Source organism: Humulus lupulus, chromosome 7 (genome assembly GCF_963169125.1).
Source record: "Humulus lupulus chromosome 7, drHumLupu1.1, whole genome shotgun sequence".
NCBI classification, from domain to species: domain Eukaryota; kingdom Viridiplantae; phylum Streptophyta; class Magnoliopsida; order Rosales; family Cannabaceae; genus Humulus; species Humulus lupulus.
Window position 1 is genome coordinate 195,246,293 of NC_084799.1, and position 16,638 is coordinate 195,262,930.

Below are 16,638 nucleotides of genomic sequence, written 5' to 3' on the forward strand. Positions count from 1 at the left end.
CTAAAAACCTTAACTACAAATTTTGTCAAGAATTGCTCCAAAGAAATCATCTCAATATACCTGCACATTGTAAAAAAAAAAGTACTTTTATTATTAATATGAAGAAACTATGTGGTAATTAATTTCAAGAGGGAAACTATAATATTTTATGAACATAAGAAAGGTCCAGCCTAATTCATTGCAAGTATAAAACAATAGCAAACAGGGGATAGGATACAGCAAAAAACACAAAAGAACAAAGAAACCCAACAATAGCAACAAACAAGATTTCTAATGGAAATTCTAAATTACAAAGCAAGCTGGATTGATGATAAATTTATACATAGCTATTAGATATGAAGAGCATGAAGAAACAAACTATCACCAATATTAATCAAATCAACTATTACTAGTAAAAGATGTTGTGGGTAGTGGGTACTAGTCCAGCAGTCCTTATGGTTTCAAATTTTTTGCAATAAATAAGAAGAAACGTTGCTAAAGCTTTTTATATTCTAGAGAAAGCACAAAAATTACCCTCAAATTTTATTCTAGAGAAACTATATAATGCGAAGTAAAATCACGCAATACAACACTCAAATTTTATTAATCAAAATTATCATCATAACATAACATACTCACAGCAAAAGAAAGGCCTTGCTTGAAGCACCATAAGGTGGGACCAAGCAGGACACCAAATATCAAAGGTGGGTCATGATTTTTCTTCTCAAGAAATGAAAAGTTACATTTCTACATGCAGCTTTTCTTCCATGGAATTCAAACAAAGAAGTTGGACTAGAAAGTCCCCAAAGTGATTGACCTAACTGAATCTCAAGTCTTCTTCAAGCAGCTGTATGGGAAATCGAGTCTAGTCTACCCTTACCTAGTCTTCCAACAGGAAAAAAAACTCTATACCTAATAAACTTACAATAGAAACTTGAACAAAACTAAAAGAACAGCTCCCAACAACAAAGAAACAAAACCAAATGACTCTATTTATTTAGTTAGCAAACTATGGAATTGATTTTTATTTTGTTTTTCTTTCTCATATCAGAAAAATAAAGTTACAATTATGCCTAGCATCTCTGATTTAACAAATAAGTAAAGCAAGAAAGAAGGAAATAAAAAAGAAAAGAATAGCAGAAAAACCACAAGGGTAAAAAAAAATTGCCCAACATACACTACATCCAACCAATAAGAGAAAAAGAAAAATCTAAAACGCAACTATAATGGAGGCTATCTAATTGCCAGAATAAAGAACTATACAAAAGGAGCACCCAACAACATAAATAGAAAGTAATTGGACAAAAGGGTTGCAGATGTGGTAACTTCTCTACAAGCTGTTGTACAAATTTATAAAAATAAAATAATACATGATGTGTAAATGTGACAAAATTACCATATTCATTTCATACACCAAGAAACACTACTTGTGCAAGGAAACCTCTAAGAGCCAGACCAATGACTAATGCTATTCCCAGAACAATAGAAGAAAAGCTTCAGACAAGACATAGTATGGAACTAAAGAAGTTCTACATGTTAGCATTCAGAGTGAAGAAAAGAAAAAATCAAAGAGGGTATGAGTTAAAAGGATTGACTCACTCAAACCATTACTATCAGGAACTTAATAAATGCTTTCTCTTGTCAAACAACAATACGAAGTGAGATGAGATTAAAAAAAAGTTTAATCTTTATGCAATGAAAAATAGAAGAATTTCATAGCCATTAGCAAGATACGAGAATCACAAAAGTAGTGCTAACAATAATAACTAACTTACCTGTAATGATCTGTGAAGCCTAGTTCCAGGAATGTTTATTGGTAATGACATGAGGCCTGCAATGAATTCTTGAAATTGTTTTCTTTGAGACTCCATTTCCTCACTAGGATCCAAATTAATCAATGCCTTAACTAGTACTTGAAATGCAATCTGAGAGAGAGACCAAAAGGGGGTTTAGTCTTATATGTGTTATTAACTTTTAAAAAGTACCATTAAACATAATAATTGTGAATCTGTTTTGACAGACAATTATTCAAACAAACTTATTCTGAACCCCATAACAACTGGTTCACCTTTTTTATTTAGCAAATCATTTTCAAACCTAAGTAGAAGCCAGAGATGGGGTATTTCAAAAATCAATAATTATTACTTTCACTGTTTCACAGACAGATTCTTTATCCCCCAAACAAATAAATATTTATGAATATAAATAAATCACCCCCTAAACATATCTTAACCACACAAAAAAAGCCAAAGGTTTAAACTTTAAAGATAGAAGGCATCTTTTGTTTTTTGTTGTATCTACTTCAAACTCTTCCCAAAAAAACTAAACTCAGATGAACCAAGTAATAGTCTTTATTTTTTATTTTTCCTTTCTAAACTTCAAATATTAAAGTTTATGTATGTATGTATGTATGTATATATATATATATATATATATAGAGAGAGAGAGAGAGAGAGAAGGCTTATAATGCAAAACCATGAAACTGCTTCTGAAAATTAGATTTTCCATCACAGGGCATATAAGCATGCAAAGAAAGTGAAAACTAACAAAAAAAAAATGACAATATCTTCATATTATTACATAAGGCAATAAAATATATATTTTGTAGCTGTAAAAAGAGACCTTTTTAATATATAAATGCCTTCAGAGATTAATGCAAGAAATTTCATGAACATTGAAAATTCATTAAGAACCAATCACATCTTCAAGGTTTAAACACCACCACTTCAACCATCACCTTTGGCATTCACCACCACCAACAACAAACACAGATCATCATCACCACAGCCAACATGAGAAAATAGTAATAAATAAATAAAATAAAATAATGGATCATGGTGAGTACCAAAGATGGTGAGAGCAGAAAAGATGGAGGCTCAAAATAAAATCAATGCACATATCAATACAAAAATAAAAGTTTTCATCATCAGGCACAAAGTAATCTAGAAACAAAACCAAGTACCATGACTCATCATAGTTGTAACAAGATAATGCAGTCTTTGTAGTTACCCCAACTGGTCCTGTAACTAAGAGGACGTTTTTCAGCCTATCCTCCTCATATTGGCTTCCTGAATCAGATTCACTTTCAGAATAGATATAATCATCTTTTTCCCTATCACTTGTATCACAATCAATATGATCCTTGCATATTTGAAACTTTCTTTCACGCCATTGTTGTAGCCACCCACTCAAAAACTTCACAGATTCATCATTAACACAGACCTGTAGGAAAATGTTTTTTTTCTCCAGTTTAAGAGACTAAAGAAACTTCTAAATGTACTAGTCAAAGAAGAAATAGTCCAAGAAATCTAACCTCCATGGCAGTTTTTGGCTTGTAACTGTAAGTCCATAAGCTATTCCTTGGTTGATCACCATAACCAAAATAGTATGACTTCATTCTGCAATAAAATGCAGCTATAAGCTTAATAAAATCTCTAGATAGACTAAACAATTAAAACTAAGAACAATGCTTAACTATTCAAACACATTATGATAATAAATTCAACACTATTGGAGCAATTAAATGAAACATATTTAATATTGACTCTACTAAAAAATCCAATGTAAAAATTAACAGCTACAGAAAATTTTATTATTTTTACCAAGAAACTATAATAATTGTTATGTAGTATTCAGGAGGGACTCGAACCTCAAACCTTGTGGGAGAAAACCACATGCCAGACTATTTGAACTGTCCTCAAGTGATCTACTTCCCTTCCTAGTGTTTGGCTTTCTTACCACACTAGTAGGTCCATTGAAGGAATCAACTTTATTTATCTCACTATCCTGCACAATAATTAATTTGTAATGAGAATCACAGGATGACAATTACAAAAAAGAAACAAATTTTTACTAAAGCACCTGCATCCTAACATACCTTTGTTTCATCATCAGTTGGAAATGTTTCATAAATACAATTGTCTTGAATAACACATTCTGAAAAAACATTATCCTGAAAACTTGATGCATTGTCGGGGTGTAAAATGAGAGGAAACTTTTGAAAACTTAAGCACTCAATGGAGCCTTCAACAATAGATTCGCATGTGCTTTCTAGGTCACAAATATTTCTCCTAAAGATCTCCTCAGAAAATTTCCAGGTACCCCAATCAAGGGGCATGTCAGTGTCCTGTTGCAAAAAGTTTTAACAGAACTCAGAACAATAACTGCAGTCTCAGTTTCTGCAACTCAAAAATTACCATAATAGCAGTAAGAGCTAGCCTGAGATAAGCTTACCTGGCTTCTTTCAAATACATGAATCGGGGCACAAGTCTTCTCTTTATTTTTCCTACCAACTGCTAACTTTTTACCCTCTGCATCAATTACCCCTCGATTTTTCTTGTCTTCCTTCCAAGATGAAAAAAATGGATGAAGTTTTTTTCCTGCAAACATCCGTGAATTTTCCTGTTGAAAGTGAACGAAGGTAACTTAGCACCACATCAATAGGTAATGTGGAAATCAAAGCTAATAACTCGAGTTAAAATCTTGCCATCATCAAACCAACACCACTGTAATTGACAATATATTTTGAGAAGCTAGATTAAGGAACAACACTAAAGAAAAAAAGAACGCTGAGGGACTATAATGCCTATAATTTCCTATAATTGATTGAGTTCAGAACAACTTTATTTTGTTGGACGTTACAAAAGAAGCAATTGAAAAGAGACTAGTTACACAGTGAACATTCCTTCAGGCAAGAGATCACATTGACTAACCTGGGCTGTCAACCTTGCCTCTAACCGCAAATCAGGCATAACAACAGCTACATCTTCCGTCTGTGTATTTGTTGAATTTTTCTTTGGAGTACTATTTGCAGATCCTCTTCTTCTCGCCTGCCAAAAATGCAATTAAAAAAAATAACTGAAAGTTCCAATTCACATGTCTCTTTGCATCATTCTGAAGAAGAAGAAGAAGACATGGAATCAATCCACTCAACTACAATTCATTTAATTTACCTTTCCAGAAGCTGATCCCTGAGTAGCTGATTTTCGATTAGGGGTTGTCATTTGCGCTTGTTTATCAGGGCTAACAATAGTTACATCTTTGCTCTGTGTATTTGTTGAATTTTTCTTCAGAGCATTCAACATCATGCGCAGATCGTTTTCCTTTCGCCTCCCAAAAACACTGTTCGTTTTTGGGTACATCATAATGACCAGTGGATATTGCCCTAACCCACTTAGGTGATCAGTATGAATTTAGACTGTGATTGTGATATTGTTTAATTAAATAAACAGATAATTAGAACATGTACATAAAACAATACTTTTGTGTAAAGTTTCAAGAGAAACATGTACATAAAGGTAAGCAAAATGAGACAACTTCCTTGCTCCATAGAATTCAGAAAAGCAGATAGAATCAAACTTAGTGACTGAATTAATAGAATCAATTCTCATTAAAGAAATAATGATACAAAAGAGTATATATACAGAAAAGACAAAAACAAATTACACCAGCTATTAAAGCAGAAACTACATAAATAGGTAAACAAAAATAAAAAATAAGAGCCTACCTTTTAACTGATGTAACAACATCTCCAGATGCACTGCCTTCTGGATCCAAGACCCTGCTTACCCAACTGGTAAATGCATCAAGAAAAAAAAAAGCAAAAACAACCTCTTAGTACTTGGTGAAAATGATCAAGAAACAAAAATACTGTATCATTATTTTGCAACTTCAGAAGTTCAATCTTCCAACATCTAGATAGCCATAAGTTATCCACCATCCAGTAAAATCCCCATCCTAAGAGAAACCAGTAAAATCCAGTAATAAAAAAGATAGAAGCAACTAGCATGAGTATCACATAAACAACCAAGTAAAGTGAACAGCAAACTAAACTAAACCAAAGACAGCAATAAGCAAAGGCATTTGACATATAAAAGTATTGAAATTAAAAAGCTCCATTTGACAAAGCATCGATTTTTAAAGCTACTTACTGGGTTAAAAAAACAATGTAAATATTAAGCAACATGATGGAAAGCTTTATTAGTGGAACACAATCATGTGTAAACGTGTTGTTTTTGGTCATTCATATAACTTCAAATATGGAATTACACATATTCTTTTTGTTGGCATCTATGTAACTAAGCAAAGTTCCCTCGCCAGTAGTTGCAATTCTAGGAAATTACCTGAGGCAGGAGTCCTTGAATGCCCAACAGCTCCCTCCGAAAATGAGGACTTTTGGGATGTATGCCTTTGAGAATGTTCTAATGGACTTCCTTCCTCTGAAACATATGCTGATTCAAATTTAGATTCAGATCCATCATTCCTGCTGACCCCATCAGAAAACCAACTCATTGAAGTCTCTTCTCCAGCAACCTGTCCTCTATGATCCCATCGAAAGCTCCATGTTGGGGAACATCGAATGTTCCGATGCAAAATTTCACTAGTCTACCCATTTGTTATAGTCTTCTCCTTAATAGCCACACAACAAGCCGCCCCCATGCTCAAAAATTGACACCACAATTAAACTTCTAATCATAAAACCTCACCTCTTGCTCCACGCTCTCTCACCCCAAAAGCAGTTCCTCTGAAAAATTGCAATAAAAAAAACGAACAGAACCCATCAATTTAAATGACCAGCAGACCAGCAGTAGGTTCTCAAATTCCCGTAATCACCACAATAAACAATGATTTGAACACAAAATAAACCTAATTGCTCAAGATAAAATATTCCCAATATAAAATGAGTCACGGGTCTCAAATCCTTTCCTGCAACAAAAAGGGTTATCAGTAAACAACACTAAGAATCATCATCACCAACCCATCACAAGATCTAACAAAGATTCACTCCCCAAAATTATCATTTATACATATATATATATAAAGACGTGAAAAGATTGGTACAAACCTGGCCTATAGTAGTAGAAGTCGAGCGGTGAGCAGTGGAAATCCCAGATTCTGGCTCCATAGCCTTGTTTATCTCTCAATCTCGTTCTCGTTCTCTCAATCTAAGAACGATGAGACCACTGGCTCGAAGGCACGTAGAGGTGGGCTCGCACCTGGGGTCACTTGGTTCGGGGGTTGGGTTCACGGGTGCCTGAGATTTGGAGCTTGGCTCGGAGAAAAATGGGTGTGAGGATGGTGGTTAGGTGGTCAGAGCTGTGGATGATGGTGGTTAAGGGAGTGCGGCTAGGGCGAAGGGAATAGAGAGACGAGAAGGAGAGGGGGAAAAAGGCATGAGAATTGGGTCTCTATCGGGTCTAAAAAATTTTGAGGTAAAAAATGAAAAAAATCTAAGTGGCGCCCTTTTTAATTACCGCCTTTTTTTCACAAATGTCCATTATACTCTAGCATAACTCTTTTTTATTAGTATTATATTAATGTGTTATGGAAATAGGCATTTTGGTGTAGTGGTATCTTTTCATCTATGAGGGCTGCCACAGGAAGGCAGTTGAAACAGCCTGTGAATATTCTCCAGAGTCTGACATTGAATCTTCTCTTGCACTCATCATAAAACCCGTATATGCGGTTTATTGAGGCGCATTCATGGTTGCCTCTAAGGAGGAAAAAGTTGTCAGGGTATTTGATTTTGTATGCTAGAAGAAGGCATATTGTTTCCAGGCTTTGCTTTCCTCTGTCTACATAATCCCCCAATAATAAGTAGTTTGAACGAGGTGGTAATCCGCCATACTCGAAAAGCCTTAGAAGATCAGAATATTGCCCATGAATATCACCTGGATCACAATGAAAGAATCGTGTTTGAACAATTATTGTGGTGAAAATTCATCTCTTAAAGCAGTTCTTCTCAGTAAGTGGCTCTTGGTTTTTCACTTGAAAATAAACATGGATTTTGCATATATATATAGACACACATTTACAGAAAGAAAATGTCAATTAAGTTAATCTATTGTCCAAGAATGTCACCTGAATCACAAAGAAAAGTGTTTGAAGTTTGAAATTCTTGAAAAGTCATCTCTTAAAGCAGTTTTTCTCAATAAGTTTCTCTTGGTTTTGCACTTGAAAAAACAACATCAATTATGCATACATATACACACATTTACATGTTGAGCATTGTAATGATCCATGAAGATCTAATCCATATATAGATGATAATTCCTATATATATTTATATAACAAGTTCTTTCCATAAACCAGACCCTCTACTGCTATAAGCATCAAACTTTGAAGATTAGTCAAGGTAATCTACTGTCATCCATGCTCAATTATCTATACTTAAACAGGTTTACGCATTAATGGGAATACACCCGAATTGAATAGAATCTCTACTAATCCTTTAATTATAATTTAAAATAAAGCCTAATTGGCTCAAAATTATTAGCCCAATCGTATAAAAACAGAACACATATAGCCTATTTTCTATCCAACTACTTAAGTTCATATGAAGAAAAATTGGACCTAAAAGACACCGCATAACTTAAAAAAATTCCAACATAAACCAAAACACATAACACCAAAAATACAATATTGTATTTTATGGTCAACAGATATCATTGAATGCTAGTAATAATTAATTCATTAAGTAATACATGTTATTGGCTTGATCTAATTAGACTATCCTCACGAAACGAAATTAAAAATCTAATGGCAATGTAAGTTAAATAGTGATATGAATTAGTCTTATTTAATTTTTACTATAAATTTATTATTAAATATTTTATTTGTTTATTATGGCTTTTGATTACTACAATACCTCCAAACAAGCCCACCTTCATCTTATTATATATAAATTCCCCTCTCACTTCATATTGTCAGCATCATCTTCATCAATTCCAACCTTCATTTCTATATATCAAACTATATAGTGCTAGTGTAAACCGGTGACCATATTTATAGTTCTTGAAACATGGGTAGCCTTGACTTGACCTCGAGCGATGATTCTTCTTCAAACGATTTTAAACCCTTAGACGTAGAAGAATTTCGCAAACAAGCCCACCAAATGGTCGACTTCATAGCCGATTACTACACCAAAATTGAGTCCTACCCAGTTCTCAGCCAAGTACTACCTGGTTTTATCCGGACTCGGTTGCCCCGTATGGCTCCATCACAATCGGAACCTCTCGAAGCCATTTACAAAGACATTAACAGTATCATAATCCCAGGCATGACCCACTGGCTCAGCCCTAACTTCTTTGCATTTTTTCCAGCTACCGTCAGCACCGCTTCCTTCCTCGGTGAAATGCTCTGCACTGGTTTTAACGCCGTCGGCTTCAACTGGTTGGCATCTCCTGCCATGACGGAGCTCGAAATGGTCGTCATGAACTGGCTCGCCAACATGCTCCAACTCCCAGATACCTTCTTCTTTTCCGAAAGCGGAAATGGTGGCGGCATCATACAGAACACAACGAGCGAAGCGATCCTCGTGACCCTCATTGCGGCACGTGACCAAGCGCTCGAGAGAATCGGTGTCGACGACATGCGAAACCTCGTCGTCTACAGCTCCGACCAGACCCATTCGATGTTCGCGAAGTCCTCCAAGCTTGCGGGAATACTCCCCTCCAACATAAGAACAATCCCCACGAATCTAGCTGGAAGTTTCTCCCTGTGCCCGGAGAAGCTCCGGCGGATGGTACAGGATGACGTAGCAAAAGGGTTGGTCCCTCTGTATCTGTGCGCGACGGTAGGGACGACTTCAACGACTGCAGTTGATCCCGTGGAGATTCTAGCTGACGTGGCGACGGATTACGGGATGTGGTTCCACGTGGATGCTGCGTACGGAGGGAGTGCGTGCATTTGTCCCGAGTTCAGACACTACTTGAATGGAATCGAGCGAGTTGATTCACTGAGTATGAGCCCACATAAGTGGCTACTCAGTTGCCTGGACTGTTGTTGCTTGTGGGTTAAGAGGTCTGATGTGTTGGTGAAAGCTTTGAGTACGAATCCCGAGTACTTAAGAAACAAACTCAGCGAGTCAGATTCGGTGGTGGACTACAAAGATTGGCAAGTGGGGACGGGTCGAAGGTTCAAGTCAATCCGGTTATGGCTGGTGCTGCGCTGCTACGGCGTTGAAAATCTTCAGAACCATATTAGGTCCGATATTAGGATGGCCCAACAGTTTGAATGGCTGGTAAGGTCCGACCCGAGATTCGAAATCGTAGTGCCTAGACGTTTTGCGTTGGTGTGCTTCCGGTTAAACCCGAATCCGCGAGATGAGTTGGGTGATACCGAGTTGTTGAACCGAAAGCTACTCGATTGGCTCAACTCGACGGGAATGCTTTATATGACGCACACAAGAGTCGGTGAGGTATACATGTTGAGGTTTGCTGTGGGGGCTACGCTTACAGAAGAGTGCCACGTCATTGCCGCGTGGAAGCTGATCAAAGATGGAGCCGATGAACTTCTTAACTCTTAAAACTGAAATAAAGGGAGGAAAAACACATTTTATTTTTATTTCTGTTTGATGTAAGGTAGTCTATATTATTGGGTCGTTATTGGCGTTGACTTTATTGCTTTGAGCTAAATAAGGAATAAGTTCCAAAATGTTATGTTGTTAGAGCATATTGCTTTGAGCTAAATAAGGAATAAGTTCCAAAATGTTATGTTGTTAGAGCATTTACTTCGATGTAGTGCTATCAGTGTAATAAGTTTCGCCCGATAATAGTGTCCATTAGAATACAGATCCGATTCTTCTATCTCAACAAGCCCATATCTGACACTGTATAATCTAGGGGTGAGCAACGGTTGGTTTGGGCGGTTTTTTCACAATAAAAAATCCAGAATTTGGTTTTCGGTCCGGATTGGTGCAATCCAAAAACCGACCGAACCAAACCCGTTTAAAAAAAAACAGACCGTTTTGGACCGCAGTTTGGTCGGTTAAACCGACCAAACCGAATTGATTTTTTTTTTTTTTAGTTTTAGTTAAAAAATTAAAAATTTTGGATTGTTGGAATCCATTTTTGTGTGTTTTTAAAACATAAATATATAGAACATAATTACATTTACAAATTTTAAAGTTTGAAACATAATTAAAATTCCATAAGAGCATAACATAATCTCAAATCACAACACATCATCAAAAGTCTAATACTCCAATATCTATTAGTTCAATCCAAGACACAACCCAATTAAAATTTAAAACCAAAAGACTACAACCACAAATCTCAACACATGATTAAAGTTTAAACTTAAAGTCCATAGTCCATAGTCCATTACAACACAAATTAAATCTAAGTCTAATCGACTACAACAACACAAATCAAGTTCAAATTTCAAAAGAATAGATAGAAAACAAAGTCCAATCCAAAATCCAGCATTCATTCATTTCATGGCCTGCATCAAGCAACCATGACCACCTGCTCCTAAGACAAAAGAAAGAATAAAATTATACTGTATATATAACACATGCTACATGGTACTTTTTAGAGAAATAAAGCTACTAAACTACAATCTTAGAATTCAACTAGTTACCTTGAGATTTCAATTGTTCTTATCGGTCCCACTCCCAGACCCACTGCCAAGATTCTCTGGTACATAGGTAATACACGAGCCATTACCTGAAAAATATTCAATTAATACAAATAAGCTATAATATATATATATAATATTTCAATTAGAATAAGCTATTAAGTAAATAAATACCTGGAAAAACTTGTTCACATGCCTCTAAACCATCAATCTCATCCATGTATTGTCGAAGCACAACAGGCTCTTCAGACTCACAAGTATACCAATTTTTAGAACAAATCAAAGCCTCCACCATCCTCGGGGATAAGGAACTCCTAAATGAATCTAAGATTCTTCCCCCAGTAGAAAAAGCTGATTCAGATGCTACTGTAGACATCTGGACAGCCAATACATCTTTTGCCATGCGCGCAATTATTGGATACTTGAATCCATTCTGTTTCCACCATCGTAGAATATCAAAGGTAGGATCAAGTTTCTCACGACGATCACTCAAGTAGTATTCAAGATCATCTTCTTCAATATCATCACTAAGTTGTAATTGCCCTTGAAGAAATGATTCTGTAGTGGAATTGATAACAGGCTGAGATGGCTGAGACTGAGATTGAGATGGTTGAGCTTGAGATGACTGAGATGGTTGTTGTTGTTTATAAAAAGCATATAGCTGTGCCAAAGTATTTGTCACCAACTTTATCATTTTTTCAGCCTCACGTGAAGTGTACACAAATTTAAAACCACGATTCACAACCTCTAATTTATACCTTGGATCAAGGATATTGGCAATAAATGTCAACATATTCAGCTTCTCAATCCTTCCCCAGTACTTGTCATACTTTCGTTTCATACTAACTGCCATAGCCCCTAACAAAGTATCAGGATTAGAAGCCATAGTAGTTAAATCAGCTTGAACCTTCAAAATATCTGGAAGGAATAGATTGGATGTGACATATAATGACCCACTAAATCGATTAGTAAGATCATAGAATCTCCTCAAAAAGTCGACAAATACAACTGCTTTTTCCCAGTCTAGGTTGGTTGGTGGGCCATCCATTCTTTCTTCATCAAAGTACTTTGTGTAGTTCGCATCTGCTTCCAAATTCTCAAAAGCCTTCTTGAATTTAATAGCAGATTCTAACATCAAGTAAGTGGAGTTCCACCTAGTAACCACATCCAAGTATAACAAGGCTTTTGATTCAATGTTTGCATCCTTGCAACTTTCTTTAAATCTTTTCAGTCTAGCTGAAGATGACCGTACATATCTCACCGCATTTCGAATGCTTGAAATTGCATCATTCAACTCTTTCAACCCATCAGTTACTATCAAATTCAAAATACACTACAACAAAATTGACATTTAATGACTCTCTATAATGACTTACACCATTGGTGTAAGTCATTAAAAGTATTCAGTGATATTTAAAGTCTAGAGGTGTAAGTCATTAAAAGTTTTTGTTGATGACTAACTATGTAAGTCATCAAAAGTGGTGGGAGACGTTATACTTAAAAATATGATATAATTTTTTAATTTTTTTTAAATATCAGAAATTGGGCCGAATATAAATAAGGGAAGACTTTTAACGTCTCCCGTGGGAAGACGTGCCTAGCCTCTAATGTCTCCCCTGGGAAGACATCGGACGTCTCCCAAGGGGAGACATTAGAGGCTAGGCACGTCTTCCCAGGGGAGACGTTAAAAGTCTTCCCTTCTATATTACTTAGCCCTTTTTCTTCTTCTTCCCCGAGAGCATACGCACGAAACAGAGAGGCGGAGAGGAGGCGTTTTCAGGCGATTTTTCGGGTTCTCTTTGACGATTTTGGCCAATTTTAGGCCATAAAACCCCATTTGAGGTATGATTTTATCATTTATAAGTGTTGTATAATAGTTAGGATAATTTTTATGCTTATTTTCTCTAAATATTAAAGGATTGATATTGAGATTTTAGGGTTTATGATAGTTGCGGTTTTGGGTGATTTTTGGCTCATCAAAGTGGATTTAAAGCATATTTGAGGTATGATTTCAAGATTAAACAATGTATTGTAGTTATAATGATTGAAAAAAATTGTTTTTGTGCTTTTTTTTTTATAGTTTTTGTGGGTTTTATTAGAAATATTAGTTTAAAGTATGAAAAATATTTTTTATGTATATTTGAGATATTACATTGTTTAATTTTAACATGTTACCACCTTATTTACTATTTATTCCGAAAATTATATATTTTTAATTAATTTTTAATGTTTGTTAAGTATATATATGTAAATATGTTTTGCTAAAATGTATTTAATAACTTTGTCTAAAATAAAAAAAAAAATTAATTTTACATACTAAATAATAATTCAAGTTAATATGTTTATAAAAAATTTTAATTTATATTATTATTTAATTAGAAAATTATATATATTTGTAATCTTTATTAACATTTAAGTAGGTTATTTATATATAGTTATATTTTTTTTATTGATTTACTAATATTTTATTATTTAATTAATAACATAGTGCGCGGATTGCAAAAGTGAAGTAAATTTGCTAGCAAGGACTATTAATTGCAAGAGGTAATTACATTATCTTATTTCTTGTTTTAGTATTATTAAACTTTTGTTAGAAGAGTTTGAATATCTTAAATATTCATCCATAGTGAAGTAGGTTCTGAGATTAAAATTGTGTGTTGCAGTGATAACAGAAGGTTGAGAATTGTGTGTTTTAGTGAAGTAGGTTCTGGAAAATATGTTTATGTGCTGCGGAGCTATAAGGAAGAAACTTATTGTGTGTTGTTTGATTTGTTTGGCTTATTGTTCACAGATGGTTAGATCACTATTATAGGGTGAATGCTGCTCGATTTTGTCTAGAATTATGTATTCTATTATTATATTTGTATTGTGTTGTGCTTATTTGATTAGATTGACAGATGCTTAGGTTACTAATATAAGGGTAAATGCTGTCCAATTTTTTGTATGCTTATATAGTTTTATTGTTTAATTTTTCATATACATAGGAAAAGATATGGATAGACCTAGACGTTACTTGAAGAAAGAGGTATGTATATATATAAATTTATAAAAAGTTTACGGTTTATTTATTATTAAAGTAGATATAATCAAATAATAATAATTAAATAATATATTGTACTTTATATTTTTTATAGCTGAACACTCCGCCATATATACGAGCACAGATTAATAAAATGCGACAACAGCGGGCGAACGATATGGTGCCGATAGTTCAAAGTCATCGTCCCAAAAAATAGGTTTTTATTATTTATTTTTTCTATCTTACTATATGTCTAGCTAGCTACTGTAATATTTGTTAATTTTGTATGTTTAACAACAAATATTACAATTTTGTATATTTAGCTAGCAAAAACATATTAGATACACATTTCAGTTTTATTAATGAAAATTCAAATTTTAAATTTGCATATAATTTAGATTTTTTAATTAATATATTTAATTCTATTTAAAAAAAATTAATATATTTAATTCTATTAATTAATATACTGAAAATAATTATTTAATTTAAAAAAAAAACAAAAACCAATGATGACTCGTTATATGAGTCATTGAATGTCTACAAAGTCTCCCCATGGGAGACGTCATAGGTACCTACAACGTCTCCCATGGGGAGACTTTGTAGACATCCAACGTCTCTCCCTGGGAGACGTCATAGGGTGTACGTGTACAACCTATGACGTCTCCCAGGGGGAGACGTTGGATGTCTACAAAGTCTCCCCATGTGAGACGTTGTAGGTACCTATGACGTCTCCCATGGGGAGACTTTGTAGACATTCAACGTCTCCCCCTGGGAGACGTCATAGGGCCACTTTAGATGGCTCCTGCAACAACGTCTCCCCTAGGGGGAGACATTAAATGTCTACAATGTCTCCCCCATATGGCCATTAAATGCCAATTTTGTTGTAGTGATATGAGCTGAACACCTCATATGAAACATTTCGCCATTCAATGGAATGGTATTGTCTTTGTCCAACAAGTGCCCCTTCAATTTTCTAAGAGCAACGTCATTTGAGGAGGCATTGTCAACCGTCACTGCAAAAACTGAGGAGATACCCCACTCATTAAGACAATTTATCAACTCTTTCCCCACCAAGTCCCCTTTATGGCTAGGAACTTGAATAAAGTTGATAATTCTCTTCTGCATTTTCCAATTATCATCAACCCAATGTGCAGTCAAACACAAATAACTAATATTCTGGATTGATGTCCAACAATCAGTGGTCAACGACACTCTGTGCTTCACCAAAATCGACTTCAACTCTTTCTTCTGATCTAGAAACGCATTGTAAATATCTCTCGCAACAGTAAATCTTGATGGGAACTGAAATGTGGGAAAGAAATGTTTAATGAGCTTTTGAAATCCTTTTCCGTCCACATGCCTAAAGGATAACTCATCCATAATGATATATTCGGCGATCACTTTCCTAACAGCATTTTGATTAAACCTTAGCGGCAGCCCACTTGAAGCAACTTCTTCTTCATTGCAGGTTGTTGTCTTTTTAGTAAATCTATCCATAGTTGATTGTTGCTTCTTACTTTGCTCAACCCAGTCACTGAAAGGACACTTCTTACATTTTCTCTCCACATGTGCCCCTAGTGTGCTAGTCCCATTCAACTTTGTATCAGCCGCATAATCGGTGCCACAATAATTGCAAGCAGCTCTTGGCTTCTTAGGATCACAATCAGGCAACATAGTATAATGATCCCACATGCTCGATGCTTTCTTTCCAACCCTTTGCTTCTTTTCTGGTCGTTCAACCTCTTTCTCCTTTTCTTTTTCATTATCCTCTTTCTCGGTCTCTTTGTCTTTTTCCTTATCTTGATTTTGTTGATCATTCCTCTTCTTTCGTACGTTCTCTTTTTTCCTTTCCTTCGCTTGTTCTTCTCCATCAGAACTTGACAAATTAGTTTCAGCATACTCCAACCACTCCCCCATCATCCCTTCTAAATTTTCCTCGTTTTCCATATTAACGATCTATTTACATTTATAAACACAATTTCAGCAACAAATATAAAACATAATATGAATGTGCCCATAAAACATAATAAATATAAAACATAATAACAAGACATGATGATTATGATCATTATCTAGTCAATATAAATATAAAACATAAACCATCTCCATGTCTATACCTACTGTACCCTGAACACATTTGTAACTTTAACTGAACCATTGTAACTTTATAATCATTCAAGGACAAGTCTTTGTATATGTATATAATTGGCAATTTTATATATTTTTCACAAATCGTCATTTATTGAACTACATACACAATATATAAGACCGATTAGTGATAA

General features: G+C 34.9%; 3 protein-coding genes and 1 long non-coding RNA gene across 4 annotated transcripts; 1 reads left to right on the plus strand and 3 right to left on the minus strand.

Moving 5' to 3' along the window:
- Positions 1–2,424: 2,424 nt before the first annotated feature.
- On the minus strand, positions 2,425–3,340 carry LOC133789039 (uncharacterized). Its single transcript, XM_062226753.1, has 2 exons — positions 3,293–3,340; positions 2,425–3,201 (listed from the first exon to the last, which is right to left on the minus strand). The coding sequence occupies exons 1-2, from the start codon at positions 3,296–3,298 to the stop codon at positions 2,812–2,814; spliced, it is 396 nt and encodes a 131-aa protein (XP_062082737.1). The 5' UTR covers positions 3,299–3,340; the 3' UTR covers positions 2,425–2,811.
- Positions 3,341–8,651: 5,311 nt separating this feature from the next.
- On the plus strand, positions 8,652–10,550 carry LOC133789038 (tryptophan decarboxylase TDC2-like). Its single transcript, XM_062226752.1, has one exon. It carries the CDS (start codon positions 8,780–8,782, stop codon positions 10,283–10,285), a length of 1,506 nt encoding a protein of 501 aa, XP_062082736.1. The 5' UTR covers positions 8,652–8,779; the 3' UTR covers positions 10,286–10,550.
- A 392-nt stretch (positions 10,551–10,942) lies between these two features.
- LOC133789040 (uncharacterized) lies at positions 10,943–11,434 on the minus strand. Its single transcript, XR_009873452.1, has 2 exons — positions 11,341–11,434; positions 10,943–11,231 (listed from the first exon to the last, which is right to left on the minus strand). It is a non-coding gene; the product is annotated as an uncharacterized LOC133789040 (long non-coding RNA).
- A 48-nt stretch (positions 11,435–11,482) lies between these two features.
- Positions 11,483–13,174, minus strand: LOC133792512 (zinc finger BED domain-containing protein RICESLEEPER 2-like). The gene is made up of 2 exons (XM_062230422.1): positions 13,082–13,174; positions 11,483–12,670 (listed from the first exon to the last, which is right to left on the minus strand). The coding sequence occupies exons 1-2, from the start codon at positions 13,172–13,174 to the stop codon at positions 11,483–11,485; spliced, it is 1,281 nt and encodes a 426-aa protein (XP_062086406.1).
- Between the last annotated feature and the right edge of the window lie 3,464 nt (positions 13,175–16,638).

Bases quoted from the DNA above. Each gene is read 5' to 3' on its own strand.
- LOC133789038 (XM_062226752.1), top strand. From the start codon at position 8,780: ATGGGTAGCCTTGACTTGACCTCGAGCGATGATTCTTCTTCAAACGAT.
- LOC133792512 (XM_062230422.1), bottom strand. From the start codon at position 13,174: ATGGGGTTTTATGGCCTAAAATTGGCCAAAATCGTCAAAGAGAACCCG. The intron at 12,671-13,081 runs GTATGCTCTCGG...ATTTTGTTGTAG, and splicing joins TCCGCCTCTCTGTTTCGTGC to TGTATTTTGAATTTGATAGT.